The sequence below is a fragment of the Semicossyphus pulcher genome, unplaced genomic scaffold (assembly GCF_022749685.1).
Source record: "Semicossyphus pulcher isolate SPU_LCO1_2020_fin unplaced genomic scaffold, fSemPul1.0.p SCAF_17, whole genome shotgun sequence".
NCBI lineage: Eukaryota > Metazoa > Chordata > Actinopteri > Labriformes > Labridae > Semicossyphus > Semicossyphus pulcher.
Genome location: NW_027211681.1, coordinates 6,149,606 through 6,174,415, shown reverse-complemented (window position 1 = coordinate 6,174,415; position 24,810 = coordinate 6,149,606). Strand labels below are relative to the sequence as shown.

Sequence of the window (24,810 nt, the reverse complement as noted above, 5' to 3'; positions counted from 1 at the left end):
AGGTGAGGAGGGACAATTACAACTGTGGGTAGGAGGAACTATTTTTTTCTATCTATCTGACTCTAGGTTTGCTTTGGAGAACAAAGATTCAGATCACATTTAAATACCAGGGGTCCGTTTCAGAAAGCAGGTTTAGTGAAAACCCCGGGTTTGTTAACCCTGAAATGAGGGAAACCTCGGGATTGCCGTTTCAGAAAGAGAGGTAACTTTAACTCTGTGTTGGTTACTATTGTAACTGAGTCTGTGAACCTTACCTGGTCAGGAGCAAGTTTTCTTCAGGAAACTCAGAGTTTCGCTCTGTTTCCTCCCTCCAGAATATAAAACCCTCATTCAACTTCCTCATTCATTCAGCCCGTCTCACGCGTGTGTTTGAGCGATTACCGAATTAAAAGAAGAAACGTTGCGTCTCTGTGGTGCTCTGACCCCTTTGCAAAAGTCTTTTATAATTATGATAAAAAAAAATCAAAAGACAAATCTGTGTCAAAGTCATCATTTTTAGATTTTCCACCACTAATGCCGAGAGCACTCAAATAAGACGCCGTAAGTTACTGGATTTTGTTTTTTTATACTAACACAATTCACTTTAATCAATATAAATTATAATGTATGTGAAGTCAGCATCATGTTAGGGATAAAGCTAATGCACATTAAAACAGCCACTGAATGATATTTCATTAGTTTAATATTTTAAATATGACTGAAGTGAGGTTCAGCCATGAGCCTGTTCTGCCTGAGCCGTACCTTTGAATGATGTTCTGGTATTTTATTTTTAACTGCTTCCATGTACGTTTTTCTCTCGCTGGATTGCTCCTAATTAATATAAATTTTAGCTTCCGGTCGTGATTAAGTATTAAATAAATAGACCAGTTCAAACTTGCGAATTCACTCGAGCAGCAGTTTCTTCCCACGCCGCTTCTCTCTCTTTTGCAGCTGCAGCCGTGTTACTTTATGTTTCTAAAAACATGCTCGTATTCGCTGAACGTCCGCGTGAGGATTTCGAGCTCCACTGGTGTGACGTAGGAGGGCCTCTTTTTGTGTACCGTTGCCGTGGTGAATTGTGGTATCGGGGCTCCATTAATGCTGGCTTTTTACAGTCAGCGTGCACGCACTTAACTCCGGCTGAACCTACTCAGAGTTGATTGAACTAACTCTGATCAGCTGTTCTGAAACCAAAGAGCCAGCGAATTTTAACTCAGAGTAAGTCAAACCACAGTCCAGGGATAGACTGAGGGTTTGTTGAACCTCCTTTCTGAAACGGACCCCTGGTCACTACACGGCACTTTCTCATATAAAAACACCAAATTTTGACTTGGTTATTTTTGTCAGTAAACAACTGTCAATATATGAGTGCATCAAATGTGTTTGTTTTTCTCAATTATGTAACATACCAACTTATTGACAGTGAAATTACTTCCATACACCAAGCACTTGCCTGCGTTGTGTGTAATATCCAAATAAAAAGTTTCCATTTCATATACCATAGGTGAAATGACTTTTAAAACAAGTTTAAAACAAAGTCAAGGCCACTATGCCTTCACTCCCTGTTGTAAAGCTCATAGAACATGTTTATTTCAAATTACATGAATCTTTATTTAAAAAGGGGGTATCATGCTGTTTCACATTTTAGACATATATATAATTTTACAATGTTCAGACCAAACGTGGGTGAAGTTTCAAATCTATAGGTAAAAGTATGTTGGAGTAATCCCCTGCTGAAAGGTCTCAGGTTCCAGACAGTCTTTTCTACACGCTGCACTTTGTGTCACAAAGTCAGCAGGCCAATCAGAAGAAAGTGGGCTTGTAGGGGCGGGGGTTTCTTAAAGGGACAGAGGTTGTACGAGGGCCTGCACAGAGCACATAGTTTTTTAACTGTAAATTTTGCTAAGCTACGCCACTGGTATCACAGAGTGAGATATAAAGCTTGAAGTTAGCATAATAACGCCCCTTTAAAATGACATGCTGCCCTTTAAGTGGCAACTCTACCTGGACAGTAAGTGCTGTTATACATAGATTAAACGCTATAAATAGCCCTTTTCCAACGGTTTTCCATCACCTTTACAATCACAAATGGTAGCAAAAGAGACACAATAATAATACAAGTGATGGTGAAAATGAGCCAAAATTGATCGACAGTTATGGCAGATATTGGATGCAACATATTGCTCTCTCTGTCATACACACAGTTCAGGTTGCTCTTCAGTTTGTAGAGGAATTTACACCTCCGGGTATCTGTCATGATGTCAGTGACAATGAACGTCTCGTAGGGGGGAATCAGCACATGGCTGTGTAGTTGCAAGGCAGAGTAATGTGTTATGTTTGCACCGAAACATGTGTAAACCTCAAAACAGGAAGTGTTCCTCGTAGAGTTCCACCAATCAGAAGTTAACATGAAGGTGCTGAAGCGAACTAGTTTGTCTGAGACATTTGGACTTAAGAGTGTATCTGTTCTGTAAGTTGTGCTGAGACACGTCACCTGACTGTGCTTTAAAATCTGAACTGCTTCACTGAGGGAAGAATACAGGGACTCAAATGTCTCCTTTGGTTGATTCACAGTTCTTTCTGCACTCTCAGTGTCTCTTTTGACAGGTTGCAGAATAAGATTTGTGTACATGTAGATGGCAATCGAATGATGTTCCCCCATGTAGATGTGTGCAGGCGCGCTGGCTTTTTGCTCCGCTTTTCTCCAGGCTTCACTGAGGTTCTTACTGGCATCCCATTTCTGCATGATGGCTTCATCTGTTAGAACTGTAGCTTTGGATCCGCAGTCATCATACATGTGGTCAGGAAGGTCGTGGGTTGGATCCTGTGAATGCTGAAATGACGAGTTGTTAAGTATGAGACCAGTAGACAGAGATACACCACAAACTTTTTGTTTGTGGTGTATCTCAATCTAAACTACTTCGTCTTTAAAACTGTATCTCAGTCATTCATCCAACAAAAAAAACCATACAGCTTTGCTAATGATTCTTTTTCATATATTGGTTAAATATTAAGATTTAAATACCTCTTCAACGATATCCTGCCAGCCGAGTGTCAGAAATATGACAACAAACATCAGCAGTCCAGCCAAGAGAACAAGAGAAGTAATGGCACATGCAGATAAGGTTTCTCTATGACATTGTTGCCTCTCCCATGAAGGCATCGTGCATCTGGAACAGAAGAAATCTGTTATTAAACCTAAAGGGATAAATAATGGATGGATGGATGACCTCTGTATATAACTGACCAGGTGGCCCATTAACTATCAGAGATGAACAAAAACCTGCAGTCGATAATTGCTGGAACTGAGCCCTGAAAAACAGCTATTTTGAAAAATGTAAAAAAGATGAGCTGTCATTATACAAGCTCTTCCAGAGAGAAACATCTCTTCTGTTTTAGTCTGTGCTCTTTGTGCAACTCTGCAACTTACCTGTGTTTGTTTGAACATGAGCAGCCTGCAGAACAGGATTAACCAGTGTTACCACACGCTTTATAGAACTTCCCTCTGGAAATGAAAGCAACAGTGTGGAGGATGTTTTTTTTTCACAATCGACATACACAAACATTTATAGGCTGCAACCTTGAACAATAGAAACAATTGTAATAAGAATGAAAGAACAGTTTCTTTTATGTTCATGTTGTTTCTAATGAAACACTAAACGCTGTTTCAGCAACACCTGCAGGATAGGATCCACATCAGCTCTGGTAAGGTGGAAAAAAATGTGTGTGCTGTGTGGTTGTACCTGTAAATCCTGTGAGCTGGAATTTCCTAACTCGCTACCTTATTATCATTTTTCTCTTAAAGGAGTATCAAGCTGCTGCTGCTGCTGCTGCTGCTGCAGAAAGCATTTACCTGAGGAAAGGTAAGCCAGAAAATCTTATTTCAAACTTTGCTAACAGAGAATAAAGTGAAAGTTTATTAAAGGAAATTGTTGACTTTTGCTTTGGATTATGATTTCAGCTGCAAGGCAAGAGCCTTTACTAGCAACTGAGTCAATTTGAATGAAAATAAACGATACAAAATGCATATTCTTTAAGGTTATCATATTTTTTATGAGATATATTTATTTACATTCAGATATGAAGTTTGGCAAAGAACCAGCGTGTGGGCTGAAGTCACTGACAAACTTGGCAATCCTTTGTGTGCTGTTCGTGGTGGCACTCCTTTTGTATCATGACCCATTAGTACTACTCTGGTGGCCTCAGAAACCAGCCGAGGTGGGATAACACATCTTTCTATACGCACCAAAAACATGCACATACCTGGTATTTGTCTCCAGAAAGCACAGCATTTGTTTTAAATATGCTGTGGCTGTTGATTTGTCTCGCTCCTTATCTGTCTTTCCAGCAAACCACGCCTGTTATTTTACCTCTGGATATGGCGACCGAGTCCGTCGATGACATGTTTGATGGCTGCCATCCTGAAGCAGCCTCCACGATCGACCTGTTTGGCGTGTTTGAGTGGCACTACAACAGAAACTTCAGTGCTGCCTGGGCTGCAGTTGAAAGGTCTGCAAAGAAACCTGCGCACAAGCAGCTGACCGAGGACCACGCTATAGCTTTGTACTTGTACACGCACATGAAAAAAATCCAGCAGGAATTCAACAAAGCGGTGAAAAAAGGGAAACACAAGTACAGCTCTTACGGATTTCGGTTCCACTATTTGTTCTTCCACCTGACTGGTGCCATTCAAGCTCTGCGTCAAAATAAGACTGCGTGCACAACCTCCTACCTACGGACGCGGACACGCTTCAACCGTGATGTCATCAACACAAACGTGCGTTTTGGTGCTTTCGCCTGGGCAGCTCCAAGCAAGCAGTCATTTAAATTTAACGGCAATGTGTCCTGTTTTGAGATTGACTCATGCTTTGGTGCTGATATAACATATTACTCTGCTACAAAACAACCGGGACAGGTGCTGATCCCTCCGTATGAGGTCTTCCACATCACTGACGTCTTAACAAATGAGCCGTGGTGCAGCGTGGTCTACAAGCTGCAGAGCACCAGGACACCAAGGACAGATTTAAACTGTAAACTGAGCGAAAAGCAAATCGAAAAAATTTTTGGAGCTGTTTCAAAAAGTTGGCATGTAAGCAGCAGAGTTTGGATAATGTCGGCATGTATAGTGTTGCTGATTGTAGTTTCTTTAGTCCTTGTTAAACACAGGCAGAGGTGTTTTGTGACTGCAGTGCTGGGGGCTCTGCTGGTGTGGGTGATTATTCTGGGGATTCTAAGAGTTAGCGTCTGATCAAAGGGTTGATACACTTCTTGTGATCAGTGATAATCTCGAAGTTCTCAGTTTTGTTCTATTTGGCGGCACCTTATGGCGATAAAAGGCAATTGTGGGCGCATACGTCCTAGATAACCAGACATCCATAGTTGGCTCTGGTTGTAACTCTTGATTTTCCTCGCTGACCGTCGCTTTCATTTTTAGACTGTTTGCCTTCTTCTGAGCGTCGAATTTGTTTCTTTTTCTTTGGATTTTCACTTATTTTCGAAGTTGTATCTGTAGTCATCGATCTTTTCTTTGTTTGTTCAGCCATAGTAGATTACTATTTACTCGCAACACTTGCAGAGACCGGAAAAGCAGCCGCTTAGCTCCGCCTACCCTCTATGGCAGACCAACCACTGCTGGGTGATGGAAAACGCGTCACTAACTGGGCGCTGCTTGTGATTTGGCGAATGTCGCCACGGACACCCAGTCTGTAATACTGCAAATGCAAAGGCTTTCATCAGTGGGCCATAGGCTCAATCATCATTGTGTTACCTCATTCGGTGATAGATAGAGACTTAACAGACATTTATTAAAACCAAAATCTTCAAGATTATTTGTTAAATGTTGTTCAAACATAAAAAGAAAGTTTTTAGAGGTCACACAATAAATTTCAAGCGACTAACTAATTTGTATTTCATTAAGTATTGAAATCAAATGGTAGCAGTATATTAAAATGTCAACCCGAAGATCTGTGAACAATATTTGTTTTATTAGAATATTTTCTATCAGGACTAGAGAGAGCCTTTTCCAACATGGATACAAACCTTTTTTGTGTCCGTGTTTCTGTTTCCCTGCCTGGACTTTTTGGTCTAAAAAGTACCCTCCTGTTTCAACATGTATACATTTAGCCCAATGTACTTTATTCTATCCTCAATGATGTATCAGTGTAACTTGTTTTGTGCTATTTTTTTGTGAAGAAGTAAAAGAGGAGTTTTGAAGAGCATATAATGTCTTCCCCTGTCTTTTCACTGCACAGCATGTGAAGGCCTGCTGTCCTCTCAACATGTGAACAAACACTTAACTACATATTATACACAGACTGGAAAAAGTGATAAATATAAAGCAAACTGACACACTAGGTTCATCTAAGGTCAATGTTTGTCTTAAGGGATTCCCCTGCACGAGTTATTTCCATGACTGACTGAGTGTTTGTGAGTCAAACATTTCCTGGAAAAACCTTTTTTCCACCATAACATCAAAGTTTAAAGTAGACTCTTCTCCGGCTATAGTCCGAGGTCCTAACACTGCGTATTGCAAAGATGCACAGACCCATATAATTAAATATAATCAAAGACAACTGAGCTGACTTCCACATGAAGGTCCTGCCCCTGATTGGAACGGCCTGCAGCTGGTGAAAGACAACCAGGAGCTCAGCTTCACAGTCCAACCGCATGTCACCAAAGCAGCACCGCAGCACGTGATAACTGAAGGGTGGTAAGTAACTAATGACCTTTCTTTCTTCACGCAGTTAATATACTTTTGTATTCAAGATAATAAAATTGCATCGCAAGGCTAGAGGAAGCCAAACAATTTCAATATGAAAACTAAAAATGAGCAATTAACCGTGAAAATTCAAAGAACTGAGCTACTGAAAGAGGTGTTTCCGTGTGCAGGTTTCTACACTGGTGGAGGATTCAATGATGGCGGTTTGGGTGGCATTGCTAATGTCATTTGGAGCCTGTGTAGAAATTGTAAAGGTAGGCCATGTGTATAAACCAGATAATAATTTCCTGACGTATGAATCTCAAAGTAAGAGATTTTTTTTTTTCGTAACATTTCTTTTCCTTTTCAGACCTCTGCAGCACTTGGGTTAAAAGGTCAAGTTCCTCTAGATCTGGCTCCAAACGCCGTTGATGACATGTATGCCGGCTGCAAAGACAAGATGGAGTACAGGGTGAAGAAGGAGTACCTGGCGAATGAGAGGAACAAAGACACAAACTTCACCCTGGCCTGGGGTGAAGCAGAAAAATACTACAACAAAAAGTGGAAGCGTCACAAAGGGAAACGACCCTCCACCTCTCTGGGGAAAGAGCAGATCATGGCCATTTACGTCTATAGCCTCGACAAACCAAAAGTCTATCTTGATTTCAATAATGCAGTCCGAACAGGGAAATCTGAGTACAAGACCACGTTCAGGTATCACACGCAGCACTTTTTCCTCACTGACGCCCTTCAAACTCTCAACGCTCGAAAAGCTGTAGCAGAGAGATGTCTGACGGGCTACCGGAGAGTCAACAGCTACTTCAGCCAGGATGTTCTGAACAAGGTGGTCCGGTTCGGCTCTTTTACCTCCAGCTCGATGGGTTTGTACCCCGGCTCGGGCCGATTTGGTGACAAGTCATGCTTTGAGATCGTCACCTGCTTTGGAGCGGATGTCTCGCTGTACTCAAAGCTTGGGGAGTTGGAGAGAGAAGCCCTGATTCCTCCTTATGAGGTCTTTAAAGTGACAAGGATTGAGAGGAGATCGGAGCAGAAGGGTCTTCCATGTGAGGTGGTCTATAGACTGAAAAGCACAGGAAAAACTCTCTCCAATTTAAACTGTGCTCTTTTTTGATATAAGCCTGTTCCTGCTGACAATATATCATCCTTTAATTAAAACAGAAAATCACGTTTTGTTTAATGCTTGTATTTATATATTTTTTACTGCATGCATACCTCCTACACATGCACGAACACACGCGTGAGACGGGCTGAATGAATGAGGAAGTCGAATGAGGGTTTTTTGTATTCTAGAGGGAGGAGACAGAGCGAAACTCTGAGTTTCCTGAAGAAAACCTGCTCGCGACCAGGTTAGGTTCATAGAGTCTGTTACTACGGTAACTGACCGAGAGCTTAAGTTACCTCTCTCTGTGAAACAGGCTAGAGTTACCACTCTTTCTCTGGGTTGAGTTAACTCACTTTGTGAAACTGAAAACTCAGTTTCCCTCATTTCAGGTTTAACAGACTCAGAGTTTTCAATAAACCTGCTTTGTGAAACGGACCCCAGGTGTATAACTCTCACTGTGTTTATCTAACAGATCATAGGATTTTGCCATATAAAATGCAAGCAAAGAACCTCTGACTCTAATATTCAATGAGGAAAAAGGGCCGACATTGACTGAATCATCCTGAATGAACTCTGGAATAAAGGCTTTTAAGAGAGTTTAAAGTTACCTGACACAAAGAGTCAACTAAACTAAAATCAGGCAACTACAGGAGTGCCAAGCTTGACAGTAGCTGTAAGACATTAGGCTTAAATATGATTCATGCTAACCGTCCTTTCACAATTACCATTACTTTACGAGCCTCGATTTTATTTGTTCTTATGTTATGAGAATGGCTTTGTTTAAAAGTCTGCTATCGAAAACTACACTACATGTTATGCTCCCTTGCTTTACTGTAAGAAAAGACATGCAGATGTCAATGAGACCTCCTGTTCTGATTAGGAACATTTAAACCAACAAAGAAGGAAAACAGTGCCATCCAGTGGGAAACAATGAAGCTGAACAACAAACTGTCCCAAGCAATGACTGAGTGTGTGTTCAGAGAAAGCTGTCCCACCAACATCACACTGTTAACTGTAACATTTAAATTCACATCAGCAGTATACCACATATATACGTAAGATGCTGAGAAGTGTCTCTTTGTACTTTTAGCATTGTGTGGATTATGAATCTTTTTGTTTTACTGAAAGATAATTGAAAATCAGATTTTGAATACATTGAAGTGGGGTTCAAGGTCAAGGTATCTTTATTCGTTGTATGAGGTAAGTGTACTATGTACAGTAGATAACAGTCACCCCGGCCCCTGTTAGGAGAAGCGGGCCTGAGTTCTTACACGGAAGCTAAGGTAAGCACCACTGCAGACAGAGTAAGGAGTACCACGTACTTTAACCGCTTGAAATATAATTTCATTAGTGTTAATTATTGCATTGGGGCTATTAAATTAATTTGATGTAATCTTTCTTTGCTGGAGAGGGGTTAAACAGGGTGCTTAGAAAATAAAGCAGTCTCTTAAAACAGGTTTGCCTCATGCAAAATATGAGCCTTTAAAAATAAGTACAAAATATAAAAGCTCAGAACTGGTAGGCATCTTAATTTTAAACTGATAACCGTAATAAATAAAAAAATCTAGTACCCAGAAGGCAGGAGAGTAATTAAGTAAATAGTTAAGTAAGTATTTCAGAATTTGAAAAGGAAGAAAAATATGAAACAGTGATAAAGTTAAGAATTTAATTGATAGCACAAAGATCTGTCCTTTTCAGTTATAAGAAATAACTAAAAAATGAACATCAGGCTTTGACTCGATAATTAATTTGTTAGTTCTTAAAATACTCACCGGACAATCTGTCACTGGATGTCAATCACTAAGTCTCAGTGTGTGTGCTCAGTATACACTTGGAATGAACTTTGCTTGTTCATGCATGACATAAAAAATGTCCACACTTGTATTGTATGGAATGATAGGGGTCCACTGTTGGCTGTCACATAATGACAGAAGTTCCCTCTTAGATAGCATGGAGTGACATTCCCACTCCAACATGCATTGAATAGGGGGGGGGGAATCATAAAATAGTTACATACTTTAAAAAGTCTTATTCTTAACTTAATAATTCAACAATTACTGCTGAAACATTTTGTTACTGTGTTTTTCTTAAACACAATTTAAAAGCTTTAATAGATGGTTTGACCATTTTCCATCTTGGCACTAATAAAAAGTAGGGCGACCCAGTAAGCAAGTACAGAACAGTACGTTGAGTACTTTCAAATCTAAAACAGAAAAAACATCAGCCAGGTTAAAAATATTAACATATTGCTCAGCATTACATTCCTATCCTTTTTACATTTAAATTAAAGGCAAAAGCAGTTTAATTAGCAAACATTTACTAGACATTAAAATAGTTCAGTTCTTTTATACTCAACTGACCAGTTTTCACAAGCCGTGGATGCCACATAATTGTTCTATAAACCTGTGTGCAGTCTGGACTTGAAGAAATAAAATAGACTGATGGGGTCCACTATTGGCTGGTATATAATGACCAAGTCCCCTCTTCGATAGCATGGGGTGACACTCACACTCCCAAAGAGTATAAAAGGGAAAATAAGCAGTATGGATCTTTCTCAAGAGAGAACATGTATCTAAAGTATGATCTGGACTGTTGTTGTGGATGAAAAAAAAAGAAAGCCGTCATGTTAAATGTTAAAAGAAAAAATGAATAATTTCAGGTATTGACATTTATGCACTGCCAGGCAACGTCGGTGTTAGTATGGGAATATTTTGGAGCTACCAGGAGTCGTGAATTTGTTTAGCCTTGTCATCTGCCTCCCTTTGAACATGTATCAGCAGCTCTGTGTCAAACATTGTTTTGACACATCAAGCTCAGGGTTCATCAGATTGTCAGAGATACACTGGATAAATTAGGTAAAAAAGGGATTTACCTCACAAAGCCCACTAGGTTTGGAGTTTTCTAATCCTTGTCTGTTTGCTGTCATGGAAACAAGTACTTTAACGTATCTGTTTCACAAGTTATATTTTTAACAGCAAATAATAAAGGCCTATGTGGGGGCTATTGGGTGATGCAGTTTACTGACTATAGTGTGCATAAGTGCTGCATTAGGATTACACTGATACTCAGCAGCTATTTCTCTTTATGGGGCCACATATCCCAATAAGTTGTCAACCTGGTATGTTATCGTTGTAATGGTTATTATAATGGTGATAAACTACCTACAGCTTATCTCAGAACCAGCAGGTAACAGATTTTTTCAGTTTGTTTGTTCTGAACTTTGTCAAACAGAAAAGTTAGTCTGCGCTTGGCCTGTACAAAAAACAGAGATCCTCATCTTTGTCTGCACTAAATGGCACCGGTCCCTTTTGAATTGACTTAAACAGTGCTTTAACCTGTTAATTATTTTTTTTAAACATGTCACAAGTCTTTTGTATAAAGATGAAATATGTGTTGGTTGGCTTAATGTATACCCCAGGTTCAAACAACCAAGAAAAAAAATAGTACAAAAAATGAAGAACTACTTAAACACACACTAGCTGAATCCTAAACTGATTTTCTCACTTGCTCTTGCTGCTATCAAGTGAATTTATTTGTATGCTATTATTATGAATTAAAATGTCAGTCAGAATTATTATGACAAACTACAGAGACACTGTATCACATGAAGTCTTCTTAAAGGCTCCCTGTAAGAAACCTCCACAGCAAAAGTATAATTATTTAAAGTGATTGAGTAGACTACATAATGTATCATGATGAACACAAAGTGTCACTGCTGCATCTCTTTGGCTCACAGTTAGAAGGTTATCATAACCTTTAAGAACACATCATTTTTCATTGACAGAAAATGACTTTCCTGTCATGATTTGAGTGTGCAAGCACAAGTGTCCTGACAGCAAAGATATAAAAAGGTACTTTTACTTTACCTTTACATGCGCGACATATATGAAAAGACCCCAGATAAATACTGAGATAATACTAAGTGGTTACTTTACAGTGGGCACATTCTTTAAAAAGGATTCTATCTGCAGGTCTTTGAACCATATAAGCTGTTGATGAAAGTAACGATGATCACAATAAGCAGTTTGCACTCTATTATTAAACATAGCTAAATATAGGTCACTATTTGTTCTTATCAGAAAGTCTGTCCCTGATAGGAGGAACAGTGCAAAATGCTGTGTCAGCATGTGAGTACACTTTGAAAGGGCCTCTCCTTCAGAGACAGTGATGTGTTTCTCAACATACTCAGGTTTCTGGTAGCATATTCCTCCCAGACCTGATGAATATATTATGAATGAATGCATTTTATTTAATTGGTAACAAGATTAGTCATTTTTGTCATTGCCACCGTGAACATCCAAAGCTCCCTCATCAGTGGAAACACTTTATGATATGTTCTCATTTTCAGGGTTTATATTTAGAAAAGGCTTGATTTGCAAACAAACACTGTATCTACAGCTCATCTTTATAACTGTACATAAGAACTTTGTACACTGTGTTTAATGGCAGTCAGGGTTATTTATATTTCCCCTGCTTAACATGATTTCTTAACAAGAGTTCTATGAGAGGATCAATACCATTCTACTACATCATTTTGAAACAAGCCAGTAAGCTTGGCTGATTGAACACAGGTAAACATCTGACCTGCTTTGTGAACAGTTCTGAAACACTGAGGCCATCAGAGCAATCATAACTTTGTTCTGTTTTATGTTTTCAGCTGATAACAAAGTTAAAAAAAACCTCTCAACCATGCATTAACATTTTAGGGGGGACATCCTGTTAGCTACTTTGAGCTGCACAGCAAGTAAATAACAGGGCAGCTTGAAAGATGATACTGACGTGTAGGATTAACACCACATTTATTTAGTGAAATTATTATTGAAATGAGTTTAAAAATATTTTTAGTGAAACTGATTAAATGGCTGATCATCTCTCTGGTCTAAAACACATGGATAGATGCTGTAGTGAGCAATAGGACTTTATTCAATTCTCACAGCTTTGTAAGAGGAGTTGCACATTAGCCTTCAGTCTATGACTTCTTCTATAGTAAAGGGTAGTGCTTCACAGCAGATCCTAACTTTTAAGGTGTGGTGTAAGTGTGGTGAGTGCTGCCTCTGAGACGTGAACAACCTGGAGCGGGTGAGGGGCGCGCGTCTGAAAGTCAAACTGTGATGGTCTCTACCACTCCTTGGTTTTCTGTACTGTGGGGGGTTGGGCTCCTGTAGCTAACGATGGTCGTAAGAGTTTTTCACACCTTTCAGAGCCGAGATTTTCTATCGAATCCATCCTGACTGAGGGTCATTCCTCTCTCCTGAGTTGAGCAAGGGCCACATACTGCTTGAGCATTGAGAAAATTACTTCTAATTGTCCTCAGAAGAAGAAGCTAAACCTGCGAACTGGAATATTACCAAATGTATGTGGAATTTGTCAGTTTATTTAACTTAAATAAGTTGGGGTTAAATTACTTGAAATATTAAAATATCTGAGGTGGTTGTTTATGGTGATTCGAGCTCTTTGGCTCTCAGTACCTCTGTATGCCTTAGTATCTTTAGTATTTGACCCTGGCTGTAGTAGGAAATACGGAATTAAACAGAAAGGTAGGAGGCCTACTCCAGGCCAACTCTCACCCAGCTGGCCAGCTATCCACAGACTACACACTGATCAGGCAGGTCAGCTGCCTGTCTGGATGTCTGTCTGCTCTATGCTGTCAAACCAGCAGCTGCTCCACTTTTTCTCAATATGAGACCAAAAGATCTAAACATCGTATTGATACTTACACCACAGGTGTCAAAGTCAAGGTACAATTATTTCTGCACTGCAAGATAATATATTTCCATCATAACTGGCCTGTTGGTATATAGCACACACACACACACCACTGATACTACAAATCCCAGAATGCACTGCAACAGCTGGGGAGCAACTCAAGAACTGCAGGCACAAGCCTTCTCACTGTGCTTAACCTCCAGCTTCAGGGGCCGTGTGATCACGGACATGTATGACGCAGAGAGCTTTCCAAGCGTCTGTGGGAGACTCAGATGCAGTAAGGAAACTTGATGCCAAACAATGACCATCCAAGTCTCCACTGCTGCAGTCCCGGTGTTCGTCTTTGGAATGCTCAGTACTCTGTTTGCAGTTTACGTGGAAAGAGCACCTGTAAAGATCCAAATGCAGCTGATAGAACTCCAATGTGATGGCACACTCAAGACAGTGTATGATTCTGCACAGTTACACGCTTCGTCCCCAAAACGAGGCCCTAACGCCGCCTACAAGCTGCTCAAATGCACTCCATGTTTGGAGGCACATACCTGTGAGAGCAACTTTTCTCTTTGATGAAGATAAGCAAAACCTCACACAGGAGTCTCTCAGTGATGCACACCTTCACTCCAGCCTGAGAGTGTCAAAAGCTCAGAACCTAACCCCAAACATTCATGAACTTTCAGCCGAGAAAAGATACCAAGCATCTGGCCCAGGCAAACGGGCATAAGAGCAGAGTGCACTTAAATATATGTTTTCTTTTTGCACCTTTTCCTTGTAGTCACAAGTAAGACTGCTTATGGTGAATATGTTTGCACATCTTCGTCAGATTGATCACATTTAAAATAGTCTTATTTTGCTATTATTTTGATGGAAATGTTTTTTGTGGAAATGAGAAACTGCTGATAGAGAGATAGAGAGACATGAACAGAGTAATGATGCTGATGTGTCGATTATTTTATGTTTGATCACTTTTCTGATACCCTTGGTTTGTTCTGAATTCTGTAAGATGTCTTAGGAGCAGTTAAGTTCATAAATGTTCTCTCTGAATGTGTTTGACAGCCCTGATATACTCTGAATATGCACTTTGTCAGAGAGGTGGAGGAAGGTAACTACACTGAACAGAAATATAAACGCAACACTCTTGTTTTTGCTCCCATTTTTCAAGAGCTGAACTCAAAGATCTAAGACTTTTTCTATGTACGCAAAAGGCCTCTCAAATATTGTTCACAAATTTGTCTAAATCTGTGCACTGTGTCCTGAGCACTTCAGGATAATCCATCCACCTCACAGGTGTGGCATATCAAGCTGCTGATTAGACAGCATGATTATTGCACAGGTGTGCCTTAGGCTGGCCACAATAAAAGGCCACTCTAAAATGTGCAGTTTTATCACACAGCACAATGCCACAGATGTCGCAAGTTTTGAGGGAGCGTGCAATTGGCATTCTGACTGCAGGAATGTCCACCAGAGCTGTTGCCCGTGAATTGAATGTTCATTTCTCTACCATAAGCCGTCTCCAAAAGCGTTTTAGAGAATTTGGCAGTACATCCAACCGGCCTCACAACCGCAGACCACGTGTAACCACACCAGCCCAGGACCTCCACATCCAGCATCTTCACCTCCAAGATCGTCTGAGACCAGCCACCCAGACAGCTGCTGCAACAATCGGTTTGCAGAACCAAAGAATTTCTGCACAAACTGTCAGAAACTGTCTCAGGGAAGCTCATCTGCATGCTCGTCGTCCTCATCGGGACGTCATCCTCATCGGGGTCTCGACCTGACTGCAGTTTGTCGTTGTAACTGACTTGAGTGGGCAAATGCTCACAATCAATGGCGTCTGGCACTTTGGAGAGGTGTTCTCTTCACGGATGAATCCCGGTTTTCACTGTACAGGGCAGATGGCAGACAGCGTGTATGGCGTCATGTGCTGATGTCAATGCTGTGAATCGAGTGGCCCATGGTGGCGGTGGGGTTATGGTATGGGCAGGCGTATGTTATGGACAACGAACACAGGTGCATTTTATTGATGGCATTCTGAATACACAGAGATACCGTGACGAGATCCTGAGTCCCATTGTTGTGCCATTCATCCACGATCACCTCATGTTGCAGCATGATAATGTACGGCCCCATGTTGCAAGGATCTGTACACAATTCCTGGAAGCTGAAAACATCCCAGTTCTTGCATGGCCAGCATACTCACCAGACATGTCACCCATTGAGCATGTTTGGGATGCTCTGGATCGGCGTATACAACAGCGTGATCCAGTTCCTGCCAATATCCAGCAACTTCGCACAGCCATTGAAGAGGAGTGGACCAACATCCCACAGGCCACAACACAACAAGATTTAGACAAAGAGACTGAAATTATATTACATTTTCAGAATCATTTACCTGCATGCAGACGTTAAAAGTAAATATTTTTCAGCTCAACTGTAATTAATGCTTTTTTATAAAGGGTACAATCTTTGTCAGAGATTCACATGTACATGTGAACAGAGATGGTTTAACATATTTAAAGGCTGTCTTATGAATCTGAGAGTTTGCATTAAGTTAAAGGCATACAACTGTTACGGCTGTATGTGTTTGTCCCTTTTGCCTCTCTGTTGTCTTCCCAGCTCTTCCCTGCTGATTGCAAATGAGGTGCACCTGGTCTTGGATCAGTCGCCTATTTAAGACACCAGCACTGACACCAAGAGAGGCTTCTGGAGTGGGGACTGCTGTGAGAATGGGATTCTGTGTTGTGTTCCAATTGCTTTTATTAGACTGCAGTTAATGATTCAGTTGTTGGTATTGTCTATAATAAATCCTTTGGTTTTGACTTTTTTAAGGCGTTTCCTGTGAGTTTGTTGGGTCAATTGTGGATAGTTGTTAGCCGCATAGGGCCGCCTTAGGGTGGGGCGTAACACAACCCATGGTGTATTATTGTCATGTTGATACTCTGCAGCAATTGCTCTTTGCTGGAATATACATTCTAATTTTCTCAACAGCTTGTACAGTGTAACTTGTACAGGTGTGGGCCTGTGATGTTACAGAACTTTAAGAGAGCTTCATGTGTGGAGTTTATTTTGTGAATGTGTGTTGGAAACAGAAAGATGGTAACCCCCTCAGAGTGTAAGGAAAGAGTAAAGTCCCCTCTATGCTTGAACACAATGACAGAGGTCCCCTGTTGGATGGTAGGTAATGACGTTCACACTCCTTTATGGATGAATCCATTAGGTGAGAGGAACACATTGTTCTTGTCAGTGGTTGGGTTACATCTAATACACAGGTGAAGGGAGCTTATTGTAAAATGCATACTTTACTGTCCCACACAGGTAATAGAAATGACCAAAAAATACACTGAAGAAAATAAAGTCCCCAAGGAAAAATGTAACATTAGTAAACTGCTGTAATCAGTCTTTAAAATGTACTTTGAGAATATATTTTATACAATTAAAGTCTGGATAAAGTAAACCTTGTTGCTAACACTGCTCATACCTGATGTGAGTGCAAGCAGCCAAGTAACTTCTGATTTCCAATTTAAACTTTTCTCTCTTAAACTGACTGTGATTTTTTCCTGCTATATGTATCATATACATGTTCAAATATTGATAACATTTAAGTTAAATTATTCATTATTGTAAGAAACAAAGAAAGTCTCTGCAGTACATTAGCAGTCATTAGGTGAAAGACTGGGCACAGCTCCACTGCAGTATATGAAGGTCCCCTCTTAGATAGGCAGACAACACTCTTGGCAACTTCTTTAAAAAAAAAAAAAAAATCCACATTTGAAGTAATATTCTGGTAAAAAACCTTTAAAGTTAATGTTCTACTTTATTTTTGTATTTTTAAAATGAGCAGAAACAGGAGTCCCCTCTTTGATATTGTATCCTGTCAGTCCCCTGTTGGTTATAAAGATGTGTATGCATGTGTGTGTGTGTGTGTGTGTGTGTGTGTGTGTGTGTGTGTGTGTGTGTGTGTGTGTTTGTGTGCGTGTGTGTGTTTGTGTGCGTGTGTGTGTGTGGCCTGCCTGAATAAATTGCAACTGAGAAATCTTAATCCTGGTTTTCCATCCTTTCCGCTCACACTGCCTGCCATCCATAAGCACAACATTAGGTGGAAGTGGCCGCCTGATATTATAGCCTGTTATTGATTACAAGTTCATGTATCTACAACTGACGTGGTGGCTTAAAACTTATTGAATTTTCAGTACAAGTATGTTAAGTCTTTCTGGTCACAATAGATGAGAGCAGCAAAATGTCAGTGAAAAAAAGCTATTTAAGATTTTCTTTACATCCACGAAGGGCAAAAAAGGGTTATAGAAGAGCTTTGTGACTTCAGGCCGCCTGCCGAGGGCATGAAAGTGGTACACTGGGGGACCCGGTGTTGTGTTCCTGACTGGCTTTCGAACCAACTGATATCCCTGTTTGTAACAGAGGTGCTCTGGCCTCCTCCGTCACCAGATTCGTCGTGCTGTATCCTTAAAAAGGGGAAATAGTAGTGGGATAAGAATGAGGGAAACACACGCAGCTCTTCCTTCCGCTCGTCTTTATTCAGTTATATGCAGATACAATTAAAACCGAACAAATGCATGTACTGCAAAGCACATCCCAAACACATTCTGAAACACAATTCAAAAATTGTACCATCACAACCCCCCTCCCACCTGCTGTCTTGCAAACTTGTGCTTTAAACATATATCATAAATCACCAATGTAACCAAGATTAGAATCCCTGTCACCCTTTATGTCATACAATACATTTACATACATTTACATAGGTGAGATGACCGTGATAACTAGACTTTCCTGAAACAGGGACGTTTTCCAGACCTGTTCAGGTAGAGGAGAGGCTGTGTAAACCCAGTTGTTAAAGCTATGCATTTGCAAATGTTTAAGATTTTTAAAAACTCTGCAGTGGGATTATAACCATGTACAAAAAGAAATGAATGGCCCTGGAAACCATAATAGGCTAAATGATTTTAAAAGCCTTTCTCTTCATTGTATTGCTGGTCTTCTTGTCTGTGTCTGTTCCTCCTGGCCCAGGGCGTTTCAGAGCCCTGTGAACAGAGAGGCATCTTGTTTTTCCAAAACTGCAGCAAATCCATGTCTACTATTTCAAGGAATATAAATAGATACAGTATATGTCGTCAATTATTATGTATATTACCTCTGATGAACAATGTTTTCTTTACAAATTGGTTGATGATTTAAAGATTTTTTGTCTGTTACACTTGAAGCAATGCTAATTACTTGTTACATTAATACTCACATTTGTTGAAATGGGGGCACCACCTTCTATCAGAAGGAAATTAAAGATAAAATCTAATTCATAAGTCAGACAATGGGCCTCATTCACCAGAATATGCATAGAAATGTTCTTACTCTGCGCACAAAAAAAAGTGCATACTCAAATTCATGACACATGCGCATCGGCCAATTTAGTTCTCACTATCTTGCGTATGTTAGTGAATCAGAATCATTCTAAGTTGAAAAGCGCGAGCCCAAAATCTGCAATCTGCCTACTACTAAGATTTCTCTATTTCAGGACATCCGCTCGGCATATCATGAAGAGAGCAGTGAGGTGAAGACAAGTTAAAAGAGACCAAGTTGCAAGAGATGGCCGCAGGGAAAAAAACGAAAGACTTTAAGCTCAGCGGAAATTGGGGTTATTGTGTCGGAGGTGGAAGCAAGAAAAAACACACTTTTCCGAAGCGTGTTCTCAGCCGTCACGATGTTGAAAAAAAACCTTGGGCTTCAATAACTGAGGCTGTAGATGCTGTGTCTCCTGAGGTTTGGACCGTGGCTCAGGTAAAAAAAAAAAAAAGTGGTTCGACATCAAGGTGGACGCTAAATAAAGAATCACTGAGCAGAAAACAAGGAAAGAACTCATTTAAGGAATGTACAACATTTATTGAACTTAATGCACGTATGTCACAGACAATTAAAAAATTCTACCATCACAACCCCTCTCCCACCTGTTGTCTTGCAAACTTGTGCTTTTAATGTAAATCATAAATCACCAAAATAACCAAGACACGAATCCCTGTCACCCTTTATATCATACAATATATTTACATACATTTACATAGGTGAGATGACTGTGATAACTAGACTTTTCTGAAACAGGGAAGCTTTCCAGACCTGTTCAGGTAGAGGAGGGGCTGTGTAAACCCAGTTGTTAAAGCTACACATGTGCAAATGTTTAAGATTTTATGAAACACTAATTTCTTAAGGCAACATTGCAGTGGGATTGCAACCACAAACAGAGATAGATTAATGGCCATGGAAACCATAATAAGCAAAATGATTTTAAAGGCCTTTCTCTTTATTGTATTGCTGGTCTTCTTGTCTGTGTCTGTTCCTCCTGGCCCAGGGCGTTTCAGAGCCCTGAGAACCGAGAGGCAGCAGAAAAGCATTATGAAGAAGTACAACCAACTTTGCATAAAATATACATAATAAAATGGCCTATTTAAAAAAAAGATAGCGGAAAGTATACAAGAAATCAAAGTTACCAGCCAGACAATGCAACAACAGACTACCCTGTATCTCAGGGGTTTAAACCGAAGAAATAACACAGGGTGGACAACCGCAACATAATGCTCAACACAGAGACAGCATTGCAAGAGAGGGCGAGCTGTAAAGAGAAGGCCGAGTGAGAACGACCACACCATTATGAAGAAAAACATTTTCAACTCTACAAAAAGCAAAAACCATATGCGGGAAAAAGAGAAAATTATCTCAGACATAGCCAGGTTGAGAGAAAAGAAGTCTGAGGCCAGAGTCTCTCTGGCTCCTGCCAACATCAGCCACAGGACATAACCATTCAAAGGAACACCCAGGATCATGTTGACTGAAGCTGAAGCAGTGTTAAAAATGTCCCTATGCCAGTCTTTATAAAATAGGCTGTTTGATGAAGCATTCTCTGCAACGGTGGTGTTCATTTTGTGGCTGTAAAGAAGAAGAGAAAAGACAGCATGAGAAGCTCCGACATGAAATGTAATGTTTCTTTGATTATTTGTGGCTTTTTATAAAAAAAGTAAATACTGCACAGTTAATCTCTCTGAAGAACAGACCATTTCAATAATCTGAGAGAAGGTTAATAACAATACCACGCAGTACACAACCCAACACACCAAAACTACACAGCCCTTGATTCAAACCTGGTATAGTGTTGAGCAGCATTTTGGAGTTCTGGTGGTGCAGCATTGGAGTGAAGATTTGAACAGACCAAAACATAGCCTTATAGCCTTGTTACTTGATATAGTGTGTACATATTCAAATACAGTACAAAAGGAACAATCCATCAACAGGCTGACAGATGGAAATTTAGGGATCATACCCTTGACCAGGTTTAGAAATCGGATGGTTGGAAGATTGTGTGGTCACCGGACTACTGTGCTCCTGTATTTCTTGTTTTTCCAAAACTGCAGCAAATCCACGTCTACTATTTCAAGAAATATAAATAGATACAGTGTATGTCGTCAATTATTATGAATATTGCCTCTAATGAACAATGTTTTCTTCACATATTTGTTGATAATTTAAAGAGTCTTAACGGTTCCTTGAGGAGTTTTTTTCCTGTCGATCTGTAGAGCAGTCATTTCCATGAATGGGTCCAGTTTTGTTGGTCCTATGCATGCACACAAGGAAGCACATGTGTGCTGTGTGCACTGAGGGTGAAAGTGATGATACTGAACAAGAACTGCTTCCTTAAGGTGATTCATTTCATAATTTTGTTGTTATTTGTTGTTTTGTAATTAACGATCAGAAGAGATATTTTATTCAAATGAAAAAAGCAATGCTCATTGCAACAATTAGTTAGAATTAACAATTAAATTTGGTCAATGCATTATTAAATTCACAGTTTTAATTGTTGTTGTCTGTTAAAGGTCTTTTTTTTTTTTTTTTACATAAATAGTTTAAATATGCAGTGCATTAGGTTATAAGGGTGTGTGTTTACATTTTCTGAGAAAGCCGGTCCTTCATCATTTGCGCTTACGCATGGTCTGAGGAAGTTCTAACTTTGTTTGCGGAGTACGAAAAAACTCAAGTAAGAACATATTGATGAATCCCATATTTGTGCTTCAAACATTCGTACGCACGGTTTAAGCACAGGTTTGTGTGTACGTGAATGAGGCCCAATGACTTTGCCGATAAATGAAGCCCTTTTATTCATAATAAAGTTGTACCAGTGAATGAATAAATGAGGGTATAAATAAGCTTATAAACAGGAAATATAAAATGTGTGGGGGATAAATGGCAAACTAGAATTGGCTTGGTTACAGTGATGAAGAATAGGATTTTCAGATTACATTACCAAACAAAAGAATGGTTGTAGAAACCAATAAAATGTAAGATTATAAGCAGTCAGATTAATTTTCTACATCAACTTTTGATCACAGCAGCTGCAACTGTTTGGCTGCAACATTCTGGTTCTGGTGGTGCAGCATTGAAGAGAAGATTTGAAGTGACAAACACACACACACACACACACACACACACACATTGCCTTGCAGGCTCTTAATACTTAGTTTAATGTGTACATAATCAAATACAGTAAACAAATAATCAGTCAACAGGCTCACACATGGAAATTTAGGGATCATACCCTTGACCAATGTTCTGTGGTGTACCGTGCCTTTTGCCCTACTTGGACAGATGACAATCACAGTGACATGTCCAGGTTTACAAAATGGATAGTTGGAAGATTGTCTGGTCACCTGCATGTTACTGTTCTCAGATATTATTAATTTCTTATACAGTGTACCAGAGTAATTTAATTGTGGTGTTTTTCGCACAAAAATTACATACTTACATATTTCTTCAGCAATAACAACTATTATCTATTCAACAGTGCATAAAAAACAATATGTCTTTTTACATAACCATGTAGAGACGAGCAGAACACACAAATGTGCCGGTTCAAATTTTTTTTCTTTGAGAAAATAAGACCTTAAAATTGAGATCTTATGAGCTAATTCCTGAAGCCTCAGCAAGCTTGACAAGCAAACCTATGTTGAGTTTGATCAAGACCAGGAGACCCTCTTTTAATCTGTGGTGCAAGTCTCAGAAACTAGGGAAGATTTTACGCACCTTGTTTTGCTCGAAGACAGCTATTGACAAAGCTGCTGTTTTAGCAGATAAGTTTATGCTGACGCACAAGCTGAGTTTTGACAGACCAAGGTGAGCAAATGGGAAAAGCTGTGTTTCATAGAACTCCTCAAAGAAATTTGCCACTGTCTGTGCCTCCCTTAAAAAAGACTGCCACTGGTCTTAAGCATGATATTGATGTTGGTGATGCAGCTCCTGTGAAGCAACATCCTTACAGAGTACATCCTGAAAACTGTGAGATTCTGCGTAGAGAGGTAGATTACATGCTATAGTATGGTATTGCTGAACCCAGTGCCAGCTCCTGGAGTTCTCCTGCCTGCATGTTGATATGTCAGAACAGATGCCTTGATTTTGCACGAAATTTTACATAGTCAACTATCTAACCAAGCCTGTTTTCCGCTTCATCGGGTGATAGATTGCAGCTTTTGTAACCAAGCTAGACCTCCTAAAGGGTAACTGGAACATCCACCTCACTCAGAGCTTGTGAAATCTCTGCTTTTGTGACCCCAGATGACTTTTGTCAATACAAAGTGAAAGCTTTTGGGATTCAAAATGCACCAACCTCTTTTCAACATCTGGTGAATAAAGTGTTGAGAGGAGTTGCAGATTGTGAGGCTTATCTTGATGATGTGGTCATCTACAACTCTACCCAGTCTCAACACAGCTCATAGACATAACCTCTCTGGTCTCTCTCAGCAGGTTGAAAACTAAAACTATCGTCTAATGCAGGGGTGTCAAACTCATTTTAGCTCAGGGGCCACATGGAGGAAAATCTATTCCCAAGTGGGCGGGACCGGTAAAATCGTGGCATAATAACTTAAAAATAACAACAACTTCTGATTTTTTCTTTGTTTTACTTTGGTCCAAAATAGTACAAGCACATTCTGAAAATGCACACCTCACAAATAATCCTCTTGACAAAACACTTCAAGTTAGTTGAAAATTCTGAGGAAAAAATTTGTGCAATTTCAAGAACACAATGCCTCAGTGATTGGAAATTAGACGTATCAGTGTATCTTCAGAGCCATTAAACTTTAAGTCACAGCCTATCTGGGATTGAACAAAATACAAAATAAATAATAAATAAATAAAACAACTCTTCTAGGTATCAAATACCTCATTTGTCATTTCCACATATTAATCCTGTGCTAACTCAACAAACCATATAAACTGAGGTAGAAACTATTCTTACTCCCTGCCTTGTAGGCTACACTGTTTAGTGATGGAAAAATAAAAGTGTGCAATGCATGAACAATTTCAACAAACCAAACTTATGAACTGAAGTGACTGACATTATTACAGTAAATCACACACTGTTCACTTTCTATAAATTTCCACAGAAGACATTCATTTTCACAGAACTATATCAGGGTGCAGTGTCTCATGCAGCATTTTAAGTGGGGTTACCCATTGTTTATTTTACTCCTGAAACCTGGCATCTTTTAGCTTTCACAAGTGCATCAATATCAGGCGTCAAATCCTGAGTGGCAGCCAATTTCAGGATGTTATTCAAGTGCTTGTGCGTGAGCCTTGAGCGCAGCTTTGTTTTATTGATGCTCATTACAGAGAAAACTTGCTCACAAAGATATGTGGTTCCAAACATGCACAACACTTTTGCAGCAAGGGCTGTCAAGTTGAGGTAACCTGGCAATAGATACTGATAAAATGTGTCCAAGCCAGCTGCGGCAAATTTTCCCTTCAAATCTGAGTCATACTGCAAGTCTATTATTTTCAAGTTGGATGTTGACGGGCAGATCAAAGGCATTCACGGTGAATGGCGAGCAAAAAACTTTGAAGTCTTTCTCCAGTTCACCAAAATCTGAAAGCGTTGCTCAAACTCCCACAATAGTCCTGTTATTTTATCTTTGAACCGCTGTCAAACTGACGGTCATTCAGGCCTCTGGATCGGATGAAATTAACAGTTTGGACGACCACCCTCATGACGTTATCCATCTTTAATCACTTGCAACACAAAGCCTCCTAATGCAAAATACAGCGAAAAGTCCAAAAATCACGCTCTCCATTTGCAGTCTGCACTTTCTTTCTGAACATTGTCACAACACCTGCTTTTTTCCCGATCATTGAGGGCGCACCATCTATAGCCAGGCTGACACTGCAGGACCAGTCCACTCCGACCCTGTCCAGCGCACCAACGAGTGCGGTGAAAATATCGGCTGCTGTTTTAGTATCCGTCATTGGCACCAACTCCACGAAC

At 40.0% G+C, this 24,810-nt stretch overlaps 3 protein-coding genes across 6 annotated transcripts; 2 read left to right on the top strand and 1 right to left on the bottom strand.

Moving 5' to 3' along the window:
- Positions 1-1,619: 1,619 nt before the first annotated feature.
- On the bottom strand, positions 1,620-3,775 carry LOC138595345 (ecto-ADP-ribosyltransferase 4-like). Of its 4 annotated transcripts, XM_069666721.1 has the most exons (4): positions 3,723-3,775; positions 3,410-3,484; positions 3,005-3,149; positions 1,620-2,812 (listed from the first exon to the last, which is right to left on the bottom strand). In XM_069666721.1, the coding sequence occupies exons 3-4, from the start codon at positions 3,140-3,142 to the stop codon at positions 2,012-2,014; spliced, it is 939 nt and encodes a 312-aa protein (XP_069522822.1). In that variant the 5' UTR covers positions 3,143-3,149; positions 3,410-3,484; positions 3,723-3,775; the 3' UTR covers positions 1,620-2,011. The 4 variants fall into 4 exon arrangements, with proteins under 4 accessions (XP_069522822.1, XP_069522823.1, XP_069522824.1 ...); XM_069666722.1 differs by having other exon boundaries at positions 3,410-3,728; XM_069666723.1 differs by lacking the exons at positions 3,410-3,484; positions 3,723-3,775 and adding an exon at positions 3,227-3,361.
- On the top strand, positions 3,375-6,190 carry LOC138595344 (ecto-ADP-ribosyltransferase 4-like). The gene is made up of 4 exons (XM_069666719.1): positions 3,375-3,684; positions 3,785-3,842; positions 4,058-4,197; positions 4,328-6,190. The coding sequence occupies exons 3-4, from the start codon at positions 4,060-4,062 to the stop codon at positions 5,225-5,227; spliced, it is 1,038 nt and encodes a 345-aa protein (XP_069522820.1). The 5' UTR covers positions 3,375-3,684; positions 3,785-3,842; positions 4,058-4,059; the 3' UTR covers positions 5,228-6,190.
- A 682-nt stretch (positions 6,191-6,872) lies between these two features.
- Positions 6,873-7,808, top strand: LOC138595346 (NAD(P)(+)--arginine ADP-ribosyltransferase 1-like). Its single transcript, XM_069666724.1, has 2 exons — positions 6,873-6,951; positions 7,047-7,808. The coding sequence occupies exons 1-2, from the start codon at positions 6,892-6,894 to the stop codon at positions 7,806-7,808; spliced, it is 822 nt and encodes a 273-aa protein (XP_069522825.1). The 5' UTR covers positions 6,873-6,891.
- The last annotated feature ends 17,002 nt before the right edge of the window (positions 7,809-24,810 follow it).